General features: G+C 40.0%; 1 protein-coding gene across 2 annotated transcripts in view; it reads left to right on the top strand.

The window, feature by feature from the left end:
- Window positions 1-13,459, top strand: part of PLAGL1 (PLAG1 like zinc finger 1) — a 43,342-nt gene extending 29,883 nt beyond the window's left edge. For both annotated transcript variants that reach the window (XM_053937192.1, XM_053937193.1), the window contains exons 3-8: window positions 2,229-2,384; window positions 3,450-3,562; window positions 5,817-5,966; window positions 9,445-9,564; window positions 11,110-11,606; window positions 12,008-13,459. In XM_053937192.1, the coding sequence (XP_053793167.1) occupies window positions 2,229-2,384; window positions 3,450-3,562; window positions 5,817-5,966; window positions 9,445-9,564; window positions 11,110-11,606; window positions 12,008-13,283 (2,312 nt within the window). In that variant the 3' untranslated portion in view covers window positions 13,284-13,459. The remainder of the gene's footprint in view (window positions 1-2,228; window positions 2,385-3,449; window positions 3,563-5,816; window positions 5,967-9,444; window positions 9,565-11,109; window positions 11,607-12,007) is intronic.
- Window positions 13,460-15,015: the final 1,556 nt, after the last annotated feature.

Below are 15,015 nucleotides of genomic sequence, written 5' to 3'. Positions count from 1 at the left end.
ATTTTAGAGGAGAGCCTCTCTAGTACCCATGTGTGAATCATTTCAGACCTTATGTCTTGGATCTGGAGGACCAAGGAGGGCTAGCTAATGGAGCACTACTGCAGAATTCGGAAGCTGATTCAAGGGATACCCTTTCCCCCCTGCTTTCCCTTTCCAGCCTTCCTGGGAGCTGCCCACCCTGGAGCCTTGGAGGTGGGCACTGCCTCGGGGCAGCTGGAAGGTTTGCTCAGGAGCTTGTTAGTGATAAATCACAGAGGTATGGCATGGATTGATAAGGTCGTGTACTTTATGATTAGACACATCCTTCCTCTAACAGCGGTTCTTTGTCTCCATTTTGCTTTTGGTAACATGTTTCGGCTGTTTGCATACAATGACTCTCCAAGCAGGAGCTGTTTGACTTGAGACAAAGTCACTATTATTCCAAGCAAGCTCAGGAAGCCCTCATAATTTTGTTGCCTTCAGAAGGGTGAATTTATTTAAAAGTCAATTAAGTCAATCACCAAGGAAATTAAGTTAAATCACCAAGGAAATATTTTTATTTTCTTGCAGCCTGTCTGTAAAGGACTTTTGGGTACATAAACAAGTGTATAACAAGAAAAATCTACCTGGCAGCTATATTGTTGGGCTTTTTGTGCATTTTAAGTGATGGCTGTAGGGGGCATGTTCTTTATCTGTAGCACTAGCAAAAATAAGTAATATTTTTCAGCTATTCATAGTGCAGGTGTACAGCCTGGGAGCCATGGAAGAAGAAAACTTCCATGGTCCACAAATTATTGAAAAATACTGACTATTGTAGTGCCTGCAGCCTGACCAACACACAAATCTATCTATTTCCTCAGCTGGAGCTGATGGAGAGCCCAAAGAGCTAGGTAGGAATGGAATACTTTAGGTTTATCTGGGGAGATTTTGGACTAGACTCTCAAGGTGCATGATTTAGTCAAGTACCTGCTTGTGTTTACAAACAGAAACCTTTTTGAGGTACCCTGAATTTGACAATTCTGGTGCTACTGTCCTTTTTCAAAGACTATCTCTGATGTCTCCCCAGGCAGTGTCTCCTGAGCCCTTTATGCTCCTTGGTTAGAAGCCCCTGTCTGTGATGAAGCCTCACCTCTCCTGCCCTAGTCTCTGCTACAGTGCTCCCTTGGGCTCTCCTGGCTGTTCTGGCTCCCCTCCCCTGCTCTGTATTGTCACTTACTGAATAGACTTGTTCAGCAGAGTTTTCAGAAGGAAAACAAAACGAGGTAGTCATGGATGACCAATATCAGCTTTTCTTTTTAACTCAGTCGTAAAGCACTGTTGGCTCACTGGTTTGGTTTCTACTGTCTATAAAAAGGTTTTGTGCAAGAAGTCCCCTTTTTCCCATCGCCCTGTGTGACACCAGTGTTGAGATGACCTTCTGCTGGAAAGTCTCATTGCTCAGTTTTGTCACTGCTCTGTATGAGTTTCCCTGGCAACCAGTTTGAGCTGCACTGAACCAAAAATAACTCACCGGGGGAAAGTCAGTTTGCAGACATGTATTTCTCTTTAATGAATTCTCTGGATGGTCTGTGTGTTCAGCCTGCAGATGTCATTATTGGGAACCAACAGCTGGGAGATGCAGTGTGCCACTTTTCCTTACTTCCACAGGCAGAGCGGCCTATGAGGAGGCTGCCCCTGCATGACTGTCAACTGAGCTGGGGCTGTAGGACCCATCATACTCATTTCTCATGGTACCCTGAGGGTCTCGTCTTCTACTGAGAATGGTCTGTGCAGCAGACACAAGGTCTTTCTTGGATTCATTGGATCTCTGCAAATTTCAGAATTTCATAGTCACAGAAGGTTGGAAGGGACCAACCATACCTAGGTTATTGCTAACAACTCTGTCCACATTTCTGTATGAATGTATGCATCTTTACAGCTGGGCATGTAGTGAAGTCCAATTCTGCTCCCATCTTAGTCTCTAAAGATGCCATTTGTGACACCTCCGAATGAGCATATGTATAAATCTTTGGAGGTCAAGACCCACCAATTTGCTCAGGAGAGAATGCACAAACAGGAGGTGTTATTTTAAACCTTCCTTGTTTCATTTTGACCTGCAGATAATATTTTCACTACCTAATGTAGAACACTGATGTGAAGAAAAGCATTTGTAATTCCGGATGTGTTCTCAAGATGACAAAATTAGAAGAGACTAAATTGGAAAGCAGTATGTCATTTTTAGTAACAGGTTCCCTTTTCTGGATTTGTAGGGTGTGAGGATTGCGGTAAAAGCCTTATAGGAGAATGCAAACTCCACGGACCACTCATCAGGGCTAAAGATAGGGTTATTCCCAGCCGAGCCCGTCTCACCCTACCTCACTACCTCACTTTGCGAGTGTTGGAGCTGAGAGCTGGAAACCAACAGAGTAAGTATTTTAGCTCTTTTTCCCACATTTGAGAAAAAGGAGACAAAAACACTGGCCTGTTTTCATGAGTAACTCAAGGCATAATCATTGGGCATTAGCATTATGAAGACTGTTTGAGCATAGCTAAAGCTCACAGTCAGCTGCTGTTTTTTATGACTGATTTCTGGTAACAGACACACAAACTGATGGCAAGACATAAGCCAGAGCTGGTGTGACATTTAGCTGTGAACAACCAGTTAGCTCTGTTCAGTCAATCCAAGTTTAATGAATGTTGAATTTGTATCTAATAATAACAGCCATGCACTACTACTGTTTTTCTTTTTTCCCCAAGCATGCAAAACAGGAAAGAGTATTCAATGAAAGGTCAGAAACAAAGTGGGAAATGACATCCTTTATCCACCCCCTGCAAACTCAAGAGATCACAGTGGGGTGATTTACCTTTTGCAGCATTTTCAGTTCATATTATAGAAAGACTATTATTTCCTTGTGAAAGCAAAGCAATTTGAATGCCCAAACATGAACAAAGGAATGATGTTCTTAGTGTGCAAATTTTCCACAGCTATCTGTGTAAAATTAGTCCTGCCTAAATTGCTTTTCAGACAGAGAATGACAAGATGCCTATTACATTATTAATCCATTGATCTGGCAGTGGAATAACTGAAATTATTAAGAAGGCTAATACTGTGTTTTTATAGATTCTCTCCACTCTTATTGGGAGAGAACAACCTCCAAAATTATGCCAAAAGGCAGAGGACTATGATAACATCAGTTTGTAGATTGAGTAGTATCAACATGTTTGTGTTGCATACTCAGTTTAACATCCTGTCATGGATTTTTGGTACTTTTTTATTCAGTGTAGTTCCCATTAAAAAAAAAAAATCAGTACCTATTTACATCCTTTTTAGATTCTTCACCTTAGAATTATTTAGTGGGCTTATTTGTCTAGAAAAAGAATCCATGTGTTCTGCACTATTTTGTTTATCTCCATTTTCACAACTGTAAGCTTACAAGAAATAGTTTGTGATGTCTGTACTAATATTAGACTTCTCTTTGTTTTCTTCACAGTCCTTGGTGTATTTGCAAAGAAAGTAATACAGAAGAGAACACAGTTTGGCCCTTATGTTGGTCAACTGTCTACAAAACTGACCTGCTATGATGAGAGCAGACTAGTCCTGCAGGTAAAAGTCCACTGCCTTTCTATGGAGTGTATATGTCTCTTTAGCAGCTCATACATATTTACATATTTTAATCAGTCAATTTGCCATCTGATCTAGTTCATTATTTGTACTTTTGATGTGTAAGTATGAGTGTAAATCACATTATTAGGCAGTACAGCATTACCTGATTTGGGTACTCCAAATCTTCCTTTATACTGTGTTTTCTAGAAGTTTGGTTTCCTGCTTTCAAGTTTTACCATTTCTAGGGTGTTAGGCCTATCAGTCTGATAGCTCTTGATAACCCTTTCTGGGAACATGGCTACTGAACTTTCTTCCCAGGTAACACAAAAGAATTTGTGCTTTGCACCATACCACTGGGAGGTTTGAGGTTTTTGCACTGAGTTAGTGAGAGCAACAGAAATATGCACTAAGGCACTGTCTTAGTAGGGAGAAACAGGAAAACACTTCTTAATTAATTTTAAATGTTGTTATTGATAATAATTGTTAATTTATATATAGATTTTGATGCACAGTGCACTACATCAGTTTATTTAATCAAAATGTTATTTAGGGCTGGTACCTTCTGTTCCTGCACATGTAGGTACTGACTGTTTCACCTGGAGCATGACACTATTATTTGTACTTTATCCAAGAAAAATCATGGCCTCTCAGGACTAGCCCAGCTTAGACAAATCTACATGGACATCCTTGCCCACAGGAATTCCTTGGGAGTTGCAGTTAATCACAATCCTCTGTCTTTGCATTTTGCTGTCAGGGTTGTGGCTGAGCAAAGCTCTGTGTCATATAGTGAGCCCATGGTCAAGCCACAGCCTCTGTCAGGACTTCCCAACAGGTCATGGTTCTTCCAGAGTTTGCAATTCCTATCAGGCCCTCTCAGCCCTGAATAGAGAGACACCAGCAGCAGCTGTCCTGTGACACACTCAGTGTCTTCATTTGAGCTTTCTCCAGAAGCCTGGGACTGGAAAACATTGTGTTGTGTGGAAATACTTTTGAACTTGACTTTGAAAGCTTCAAAGTAGTAATAGCTTCAGTAGTTGCTGTAAACTTGATTTGCACATGGAAATCATGGGAATCATCTGCCAGGAAAATAACACTATCCTTCTATGGGATTTTCATAGCATGTGGACACCAGAAAAGATTTGTTCCTCTCTTTAACTAAATATCTTCAATCTTTTGATTAGACACTATTAAAAATGCAGAAAATGTACTTCTCTTAACAATGGATGGATGAGCTAAGCACCCAGTTCCTTCCTCTTCACCAAGCCATTGTAAACCACACCCTATCCTCTATCAGTCAGCACCATTTGCTTAAAAGTATACGGTGATAAGCACAGCTCTGGCTGATGAATGGACTGTTTCTTCAGAAGAGGAGATTAGAGTCCCAGATTTCCTACATGACAGCAGTAGCTGCCTTGACTTCTCCCTAGCATGAGTATGTGACCAAACTTGTCCAACAGGCAGGTGCTTTCATCAGAAACATGATGGAGTTAGATAAAATAGTTCCCAGAAGCAATGAAAATGCAACTTTTTTTTTTGCAGTTACTTGCTCAGTTATGTGGTTAGTAAAACAAATACAAGCTGTGCTGATATCAGTTGTGCAGTTTTGTCTGTCCATGTTTGGGACACTGTTGCAGAAAAGCAACTGTCTTGTTTGAGGTCAGTAGTTTTTGCCTCATAGGGGCATTCTCTTGGAGGGGAGTCTAGGAAGAATGAAGTAAAGGAAAAAGAAAAAGATCATTCTGGCACAATTGTTCATTTGTATTTACTTTTGCATTGTTAAGAGGAAAAAGAGAAGACTGTTAAAATGCCATTATGTTGTATGTTACCTCTCTGGACTTATTAACACAAGTTATATGATTGTTCCGTGCAAAATGTGGTGGCACTGAAGCCTGAGATTATCGAGTGCTCAGGAAGTAGATTAAAGCATAAAGCTTATTTTTCTACCTGACTGCACTTAGTTCTTATAATATTATCTTTATATAACATAAACATGATGAACTCTAAATGGGAAATACATACAAAGGCCTACAGTTATTTTAGTAGTGGGGTGCTCAGCAGATACTCGTTCTTCACTTTCTTTTGCACTTTTCAGTGTTCATTAAGAGTGATCTATTTCAAAACAGCCATGATTTCAAGGGACATATGACCAAGACAAGGTAGATAACTGATAGCTGTGATTGCAAATTAAAGAAAACTAATTTGCCTCTATACAGGACTTGGTTTTATCATATTCGTTCTCCCCACTTTGTTTCAGGTATTGAAAGATGGAGGGAAGTACTTTCTGGACACTCCCAATGAGGACTGTGGAAACTGGATGATGTTTGTCCGGCTAGCCCGGAACCAAGAAGAACAGACCCTTGTGGCTTATCAGCACTGTGGAGAAGTTTACTTCACAACAGTTAAGGTAGTTAAACCTACATTGCTCCACCTGTCATCCAAAAGGAAATTTGTAGCCAAAGGTTCTGAAAGAGTAACCCTTTTACAATGACTGATTGATTATATTCTGCTAACTGGATCATTACATACATACCAACTTTAGTGTCATTTAATCTGTAGTAAAGCAAGCAGTGTGTGGGGTGTTGTGTACTTGCTGTTGTGGGTAGTGAAGAAACTGAGCTGAGGGAAGATAAAAATCATTCACGATGATAGTGTTTAAACTGAGCACTGTTTAATGCCAGGTAGGTATATGGTGAAATTATTTGGCATTATTACATTCAACAGTACTTCATTCTGGAAATAACAAACAAATTCCTTTCTTTTATTACTTTTCTGGACACATATTGTTTTCTGAGCACATTACCCTGTGCTCAGGAACAGGGTGTTGAGTGAATCATCATGTACAATTTTCCCTGCTCATTAAATCTGAAGACTTAACTGCAAAACTTATAATACTGCAATGTTGCCATGAAATTATCAGTTTATGTTAGAGATTCTGGACTGCATCTTTGTCTGAAAAGAGAGAACAAGGAACTCTGTGTTTATAAATGAAACTAGAACATACAGTATTGGTTTTTATTGTTTTGACCATTTTCTTAGGCAGAATTGGTTTTAATCAGAAATAATTATTTTGCACACTTGGGAAACAGAAATCTTTAACATAATGCTGTATATCATTGTGAGCAACATTAAAATAAAAAAAAAATAATATTAGTGAAAAATTGTTACTATGAATTAAAACCCAGCATTTCAATTTCATATACAAGATTGGCACATATTTCTGTGGCATAGTAGTATTTACATTTTTTCCTCCTTTTTTTGTTTCTCCAGCTGCACCGTGAGAAAAATATTTACTGTATAGTGGTGATGAGAGAATAACATTTCATACCCTTAAAGTCTTTTATAACAGTATGGAGTATAGTTGATTTGGGGATTAATATCAACATAATTATTAAGAAAAAAAAAGAAAAATGTGAAATAGTATATGCTACTCTGAGACATATTTAGGCTGTGTTTGAGATTCTCATGCAGTCTATATAATTTGAGATTTCAACTTGATTTTAAATGCATGATATGCTTGTAAAATTGACAGGATTACTAATATGTATTTGGGAAGCATGAACTTATCCAAGAAGTAGTTGTTATAAACTGGTAACTTAAAATTTCCAGTATCATTTAAATTCTATTGAACTAGCTCTCTGCTGACTTCAGCAGAACTCTACACACTGGCATTAATGGAGAGTTGCATCCTATACACTGACACAAAGAGTGTCTTAGAATGATGCATGTGTCTTGGGAACCTTTGCTGTGCTGTGGGTCATAGGGCATTACTTGGGTTTTATTTATCCCAAGTCCCAGTATCATTCAGGATGCTGTGGCATCCTGCAGATTTTGTCCTGGTCAATGAATGTGATGGCCTTGTGCTACACTTAGGCACACCCTGCTGGTCATGCTGTGAGGCTGGCTTAGGGCTGATTCTGAAGATATTTTCTCAAGATGTTTTATTAAAGTGTATTAAGATAGGAGTAGGATTGGCTCCTTTCCCACTATTTTTGCAAAGAAATGGGATTTCAGTGACATGAAACTACAGCTACTAAAGCAGACGCATAAGTGGCATCCTGACACCAACATTAGCTTACTTTCTGACCTAATGGCTGCAATCCTTAGAAATAAGTGCTTTAAAAGGTATAGAATTGTGAGGAAATTAAATCATCCACAGCTGCTGCTGGTCTGATCCTAGGAGAGTTTCATGTGTGTGCTGCAGTTCTCTTGTTGTCACTGGTGGCACAGAGTAGAAGACAGCTTTGTAGTGGATTTGGATACTGATATTTAATGTCAGCTTTGCTGAGATTAGAGCTTTTGAATTACTTGACTGTTTCACACACTGATGCATTTGCTCTCCCCTCAAAGTCACATTGACCAGCTCTCAGCTTCCCATAAAGGAGATGGCTGCTGGTCTAGGAATGTTGGGCAGAAGTTGTGACAATGTCACACTGTGCAGTTTTTTTGTGGGTACCAATCTCAGCTGTCACAGGCCAAGCTCCCAGACATCCTTAAACATTTGTCTCACAATGCATGATGAGCCTCCTAGTTAATGACTCTGCCTCATGTCCTTAATTGAGTGGAGAATTCAGGACAGACTATTTCTATCTAGGCCAGGTGTTATCAAAATGTGCACCCAACCAATACTGGTTGTAGTTAGCAGGCAGGCTTGTGCCTGGCAGTTCAAAATTCAGTTCTCAGCATTAAACCCACAATTAACTCCTCACCTGTCTGCATTCACAGTCTACATTGTCTTTTCCCTACCATGCTTATCCCACACTGATATTACAAAGTAAGGGGATTTTATGATGTCACGTTTTCTGGAATAAGACTCAGCTGCTCTCTTTCCAGGCTAGTTTGTTTGGGGGTTTGTTTTGTTTTGTTTTGGTTTTTTTTTGTTTTTTTTTTTTTTTGTTTTTTTTGTTTTTTTTTTTTTTTTTTTTTTTTTTGTGTGTGTGACTCGAGTTTATCTTAGTTAAAATAAAACTACAAGTACAGTGCAGTTTGGCTCTACCCCTGTTGCAGCAATGTTGGTTTTTATTATAGATGAAGAAGATTTTGTACAGGGTCAGGGAGTCATATAAATTATGATCCCAAAGTTTAGTTTTCTCCTTTGCATTTAAAGAACTAATGGATCTTTAGCCAGTGAGTGTAATCACACCTCTCTTTTTCTATTTGCTGTATTATTGACTGAAAGTATGTGTCAGAAGAGGTCATAGTCCAGTCCAATGAGAGATTTGGGCAAGCATGACTGGATGGGAGACTGAAGATTATGGGCTCCCTTAATCCTGTGGGGGCAGGCTTCAGTGGAAGGAGGGCAGAGTTGCAATAAAGCACACTCTCAGCAAGCCTGACACATTAGAGCCAGCGTGTGGAAGGCACCAATTTGCCTTGCACTCCACATATTGATCAGCTCTGCACCCATGCTCAGTGTGACATATCCAGGAGGCATCCAAGATCATGTGCACTCACAATGCATTTTTCCTTTGCCTGTACCCTATAGTTAAGTGTTGTGTCCAGTGGGCTTCCAGACATCAATGAATGGGCATGGGATATTGCTTAGAAACACTGCTGGATGTCTGAACATCACAGCCAAATATATCTCACTGAGCAAAAGTTATGAGGACTGAGGCATCCCTCCTGCTACTGGGCCCCCCCACCCCAAATCTCTGTGCATACACAATTCCACTTCTAGAAACAGAAAGTATCAAGCCCTAGTGGGCAGTAATGCTCAAAAAGTTCTTGAATCTTGAAACTAAGTTACCAATAATTTAAACAGAGTAAAAAAATACAGTTTGGGTAAGGACAAAACACTGCATACCCCTGCCCCCTCCTATCTTTCTTATTGTTTGGTTTAGGAAAATTGACACAAGTAAACATGTGCTGTTTTTTTCCATTCACAGCCAATTGAACCCCACACAGAATTAAAAGTATGGTATGCTGCCGATTATGCCAAATTTATGGAAGCTTCTGCAGTCTTCATTAAAGAAGAATCAGATGTGTCTCCTTTGCCTTCAGTAGCAGTAAGTACCCCTACTCTGCATTGAAGCCATGACTAGACACAGTAAATTATGGTTTATTTACATGTTTTCTCTGTTTATATAACTCTAGTAATTCAAATGTAGGCCACAGAGTACTTTTAGCAATTTTAGCCAAGCAGCTACTCACAGAAAGGCTGTTCTTCCTGACCTGTGTTTGTAATGCAATGGAGCCATCAGATGCATCAAGCACTACTTGATGTATTGGAAAGACTTAAGATGGGCACTAATTTTTGGATAACCAAGCTGTCCAGCCTCTGACTTTTTTCACTATTTCCCTTTTTTTTGCTCTGACTGATTGGCCAGAGTACCCACTGATTATTTCAGTCTTTCCTGTTCAGTAACCCTTCTCTACTAATTCAAATACCTTCCCCTCTGTATCATAGCAGAAATCCTTAAACTAATAGGAAAAGTTTGTTAAGTGTTGAAAACATGCCTGTGAAAATCAATACTTAATCTAGAAAGAATGTGAAACAAATGAACCAGGAATACAAATGAACGAGGAATTCATGTTCCAAGAAGGCTTGTGAGGCCTTCAGAATATTCCCCAGAAGGAAGGTGAGGGAGAGCCACAGCATCAGACACCAGTCTTAGCAGAGAGGAGGCTCAGTTAGGAAATAAAAGATGGATTGGATACAGCCTCACCATGAGTAAGCTAGCCCAAGAGCAAGGGAAAAGAAGGACAGTTTATGAGTAGCGTGCATAAAAGGTAGTACATGGTCATGCATTAATTGGAAGTACATTCCATCAGTGATTGGAGATTTTTGGTAATTGTTTTCCATCAGAATTTTTATAATATCAGTATTTAAAGTGAATTCAACTGAATCCAGTAGAGCTCTTATTTCCACAGAAGTAATACTTCCAAATAATACACTGTCTGGGGAGAAGAAAAAAAAAAAAAAAAAAGAAAAAAAAAAAAAAAAGAAAAAAAAAGTTAAGATAGGCTTGAGATCCCTAAACTTAAGGTGTTTCTTATCCAGTTAATGGAAGTCTAATGCCAAGTGTCAAGCTAAGTGAGGAAGGAGGAAGTCGGAAGTTTCACCTGGAGCCATTGACCATTGCTGTGTAGTAAAGCACGGAGTCATCCCAAGACACAAAGAAATCTGTATGGCTAAACTACATTTTTGTACAGAAACCCATCCCATTTTTGTGTGGCTGGAATAACAGATAGACTATGTCAGTCCAAGGATAAAGTACAATTTACAACTGTTTATTTCATAAATGCAACAAATATAGAGATTTTGAAATTCAGTAAGCACAAATAAACAAAGGTGTAGGACTCAGGACTGTTACAGTAAATGCTAAACAAAAACATATAAACCAGTATTTAGCCAACCTTACTTTTCCTTCAAGTTTTTACTCCTAGAGAGAATCTATTGCCAGTTGAACAACTAGGTGGTAGCACATGGAAGTAAATATCACCAGAGGCAATGATGAGTCTTAGAAAAGCACAGGAGAAGATGAGTGAGAAGAATATGACCCTTGCTTAGAATGTTTAGTAAGAAAGACCTGTCTCTGTTCTCATTGCAGAAAGAGCCCGTAGACCCTTGGATATGCTCCAGCTGTGGAAGCACTTTTGCAACTTTTGCTCTGCTGGAATCTCACCAGTGCATCCATAAAGACCGAGTGCTTCCTACAAGATTCAGACCACCAAATAAATTGGGACCTGTAAAAGCAAAAAACAAACTCAAAGGGAAACTGAGAGGAGCATCATTAGGCAAAAGCATTACTCAATGCTTTGGGACCATTTCCTGTTCCTCTGCTGCAAAGTTCAGCTGTGCCAGCTCAGGAAGCACTTGTGGTGCTCTCGTAAGGTTTATACCTAAATGGAGAAATGGTCGGTCTTCACTGCTGAAGGGAAAAGAAGTGAAGCAGCCAGATAGTTATCCCTGCCGACTCTGTGGGAAGATATTTGATTCCATTGACAAGCTCACAGTCCACACTTATGCGCACAAAGGGGAGCGTCCCTTCAAGTGTTCACAGCACGGATGCACAAAAGCCTTCATTTCCAAATATAAACTGCTCAGGTACACCTCTGAAGTCATTCCTTTTCTGCTGGGGGTGGGTGACGGGGGGCGGGGGGGAAAGACATCTTTTTCCTTTGGGATGTTCTAGTGATAGTTAATCCCTGAGGTCCAGTTTTTATTATTACTGGTTTTGATAGAATTGCAGAAAACTACTCACCTTTAATTATGGTGGCTACTCAAAAAGATTATGTTGAGCAGTTTTAAGCTACTCTATGCTTTATGATTAACACCTTCCTCCCCCCCACAAAATTTAGGCTTTTACTAATAACCTGAGAATTTGTGAGAATGCCTTCCCTCGAGAATTCCAGTGTTTTCAAGTTTTGAGGCTGCAAGAGTTAATGTACTAGAATAAATGTGAACATAAATAACTTTCACTGTGTCTGTGTTTTTTTTCCTCTTAGGCACTCGGCCACTCATTCTCCACAGAAATCTCACCAGTGTGGCTACTGTGAAAAGACCTTTCACAGGAAAGACCATCTAAAGAATCACCTTCAGACTCATGACCCCAACAAGATGGCCTTCAAGTGTGAAGAGTGTGGCAAGAAGTACAACACCAAGCTAGGCTATAAGAGACACTTGGCTCTTCATGCTGCCACCAGCGGGGACCTCACCTGTAGGGTGTGTGCCCAAGAGTTTGGTGGTACTGAGGTTCTGTTGGAACACCTCAAAAGTCATGCAGGGAAGCCTACTGGCAACATGAAGGAAAAGAAACATAAGTGTGACCACTGTGAGCGTCACTTCTATACCCGTAAAGATGTGCGACGTCACATGGTGGTTCACACAGGCTGCAAAGACTTCCTGTGCCAGTTCTGTGCCCAAAGGTTTGGGCGGAAGGACCACTTGACACGCCATACTAGGAAGACTCATCCACAGGAACTGCTGAAGAGCAGGTTGCAGAATGGTGACTCAGTGGGTCTTCTTGACCAGCTCTTTTCATACAGACTGAAGGAAGATGCCAACATGCTGTCCCCTCTTCCTGAAAGGGTCCCTGTGCCAAATGGGATTGTGAATAGTTCAGAAACAGAGGAATACAACTGTTCACATCTTCATTCCCAGTCGAGCTTACAAACTGCTCTTCCTCTTGAGTCTTCTCCTCACTTGCAAAGGATGGGCTGTGCAGACAGCCTCCCGGCTGTCCCTTCCACACCATGTTCAGCAGCTGTCCCTATCAACCTGAACCTTCATCAGCCTAACAAATATGACCTTAGTTCTACCTCATTTGCCGCAGGATCCCTCAAGAATCTACCGATAAAAGTGGATGTTAAAGGTTACAATGTGCATCTTCTTGAGGACCTGCCGTTACCAGAACCTCAGTCTCTCCACAAAATCAGTATGGAAGAAGCTTCCTCAGGGCCTGTAGGGGATACTAACAAGTACCCAGTGCACAAAGAGACAGAGGCAGCAGCTGAAACTGCAAGCCTGCCTTTCATGGATCTCACTCATGTGATGGGTTTCTGGCAACTCCCACCAGGTGACAACCAGAACACTATTGGGGACATCACAATGGCATTTGGCTCAGAGGAACCATCACACAGGCTGAATGGCCTTTGCCAACAGCAAGGTTTTCAGCTAGCAACTGGTGGGATGGCCATAAACCAGCTGCATCATGTTCCTCGCTCCTTTCCATCCACTACAAATTCTGCAACATTGCCTCACTTTCACCATGCCTTCAAGTAACCATCATCCTGTGTGGGTTTTTTCCCTTTTTTTTTTTTAAGATTGTGCTTCTTACTAAAATCTGTTAGGACTGGGGTGTTTTTGTTTGGTTTTGAAGAAAAACTGCCCCAGATGTTTTCAAAGCACGTTATGAAAGTGGTAGTTAAATTCAGGATGTTAATAAACAAGAAACTCTATTTTTCATACTATTAGTTTTTTAGCATATGACAACAGTAGAACTAACATATTTCCCTCAGCTCCCTCGATATTTTTGTTTCTTTTCATGCAAACAACTGAATAACTATCTTCAGTGACAGCAAAGTATCATAACAGGCACAATAAAACTATGGCTGCTGCAATAGGAAAAATATGGTTAGGGTGAATGGGAAGAGGGGGGGAATCACAGAGAAATCAATTCAATGAGCCATAAATCACAGCAAATTTGTACACATGGCAAAAGTAACAAATGATTTATCAACATCAGATAGATTTCTGTTAAGCACTTAATTAATGAAGTTTATTAATCCTTAATTTAAATCAGAATCATTCCAAGAATAAATCTTATGTCCTTGTTTCACTTTCTTCAATGAAGATCATCACTATTATAATTATGTTAAACTAGATTTTGCTTTCTGGTGGCCAGTTCAGCTGTGTGCCTTTTTCCTAGGGCTGGAAATAACTACCGCTTCTGAACAACTGTGTGAATACTGTCTTGGATACATGCAGTTCTCAGAATGGGAAGTGAATTGTCTCAAGTTAGAACAAAACATTAATTTTCATTTAGAGCAGGATCTGTCAAGACATCAGACACTTCTCTCTCTCTCTCTCTTTCTAGTAAAGCACTTGAACATTTGCTTAAATTTAAGGTTATGGTATCCTGTTGGGTCAACAGCTTGATTAATTCAACACTTAATAAAAAACAATGGATCCTACCTAAGGGGCTTTTATTCACCATTTGTTGATAAAAATGGCCATTGTTTAGTCTGGGAAATGATTAATAATTGCAACCATCTGAAAATATGGGCTTTCACAGAAATCCAACCCTGGCCCAGGGCAGTCTGCACCCAAGCAGTACCCCTGTGGAGCAGGGGCAGGTCCATGCACAGAGGGGCTGTGGTGGTGAGCTAACACTGGGCCCTGTTCAAAACCAGGTTCTGAACCTGCCTTACAAGTGTCAACTGAAATTAGCGGGTGTGATAATGGTTGAGGCCATTTTACTCATGGGAGTTCTGCTCAGAAACATTGGGACTGCTGCAGTTGGACTTCAGCCTTTGTTTCTTGCAGACTAGAACCATGGGGACTTCTCTTTGTTTCCTGGGGTAAATTGTCCGTGAACAGTTCCTGTGGACAGTGTGTTGGTGTTACAGTCCTATCACCTGATGCATGAAGAAGCAGAAATTGTAAAGATCACATTTTCCAGTAGATGACATTATTAAACAAAGAAACAAACTCTTCACAATTTAGTTTGTTGTCTAACTCATAATTACAAAAAACTAATCAAGGTTTTATTGGATGGCTCAGTTACTAATGGATTCTGTTTCATCTAAAACACACATGGAATTTCTGAATCTGCGTAAATTCTCAAACCCCAGGAGCTACTCTTCCATTAAATCCAAAGAGAGTTCATAGTACCCAATGGCCATTAGTAATATAACATGGAGCAAGCATATTCTCCTCTCCCTTGTTAATCACAGGAATATTTCTGGAGAGTTTCAAATAAAAAATAATTTAAAAATTATTGCTGTTTTGCTGT

Source organism: Vidua chalybeata, chromosome 3 (genome assembly GCF_026979565.1).
Source record: "Vidua chalybeata isolate OUT-0048 chromosome 3, bVidCha1 merged haplotype, whole genome shotgun sequence".
Classification (NCBI taxonomy): Eukaryota; Metazoa; Chordata; class Aves; order Passeriformes; family Viduidae; genus Vidua; species Vidua chalybeata.
Note: the sequence above shows the minus strand (reverse complement) of the source record. Positions and strands in the feature narration are given on the sequence as shown.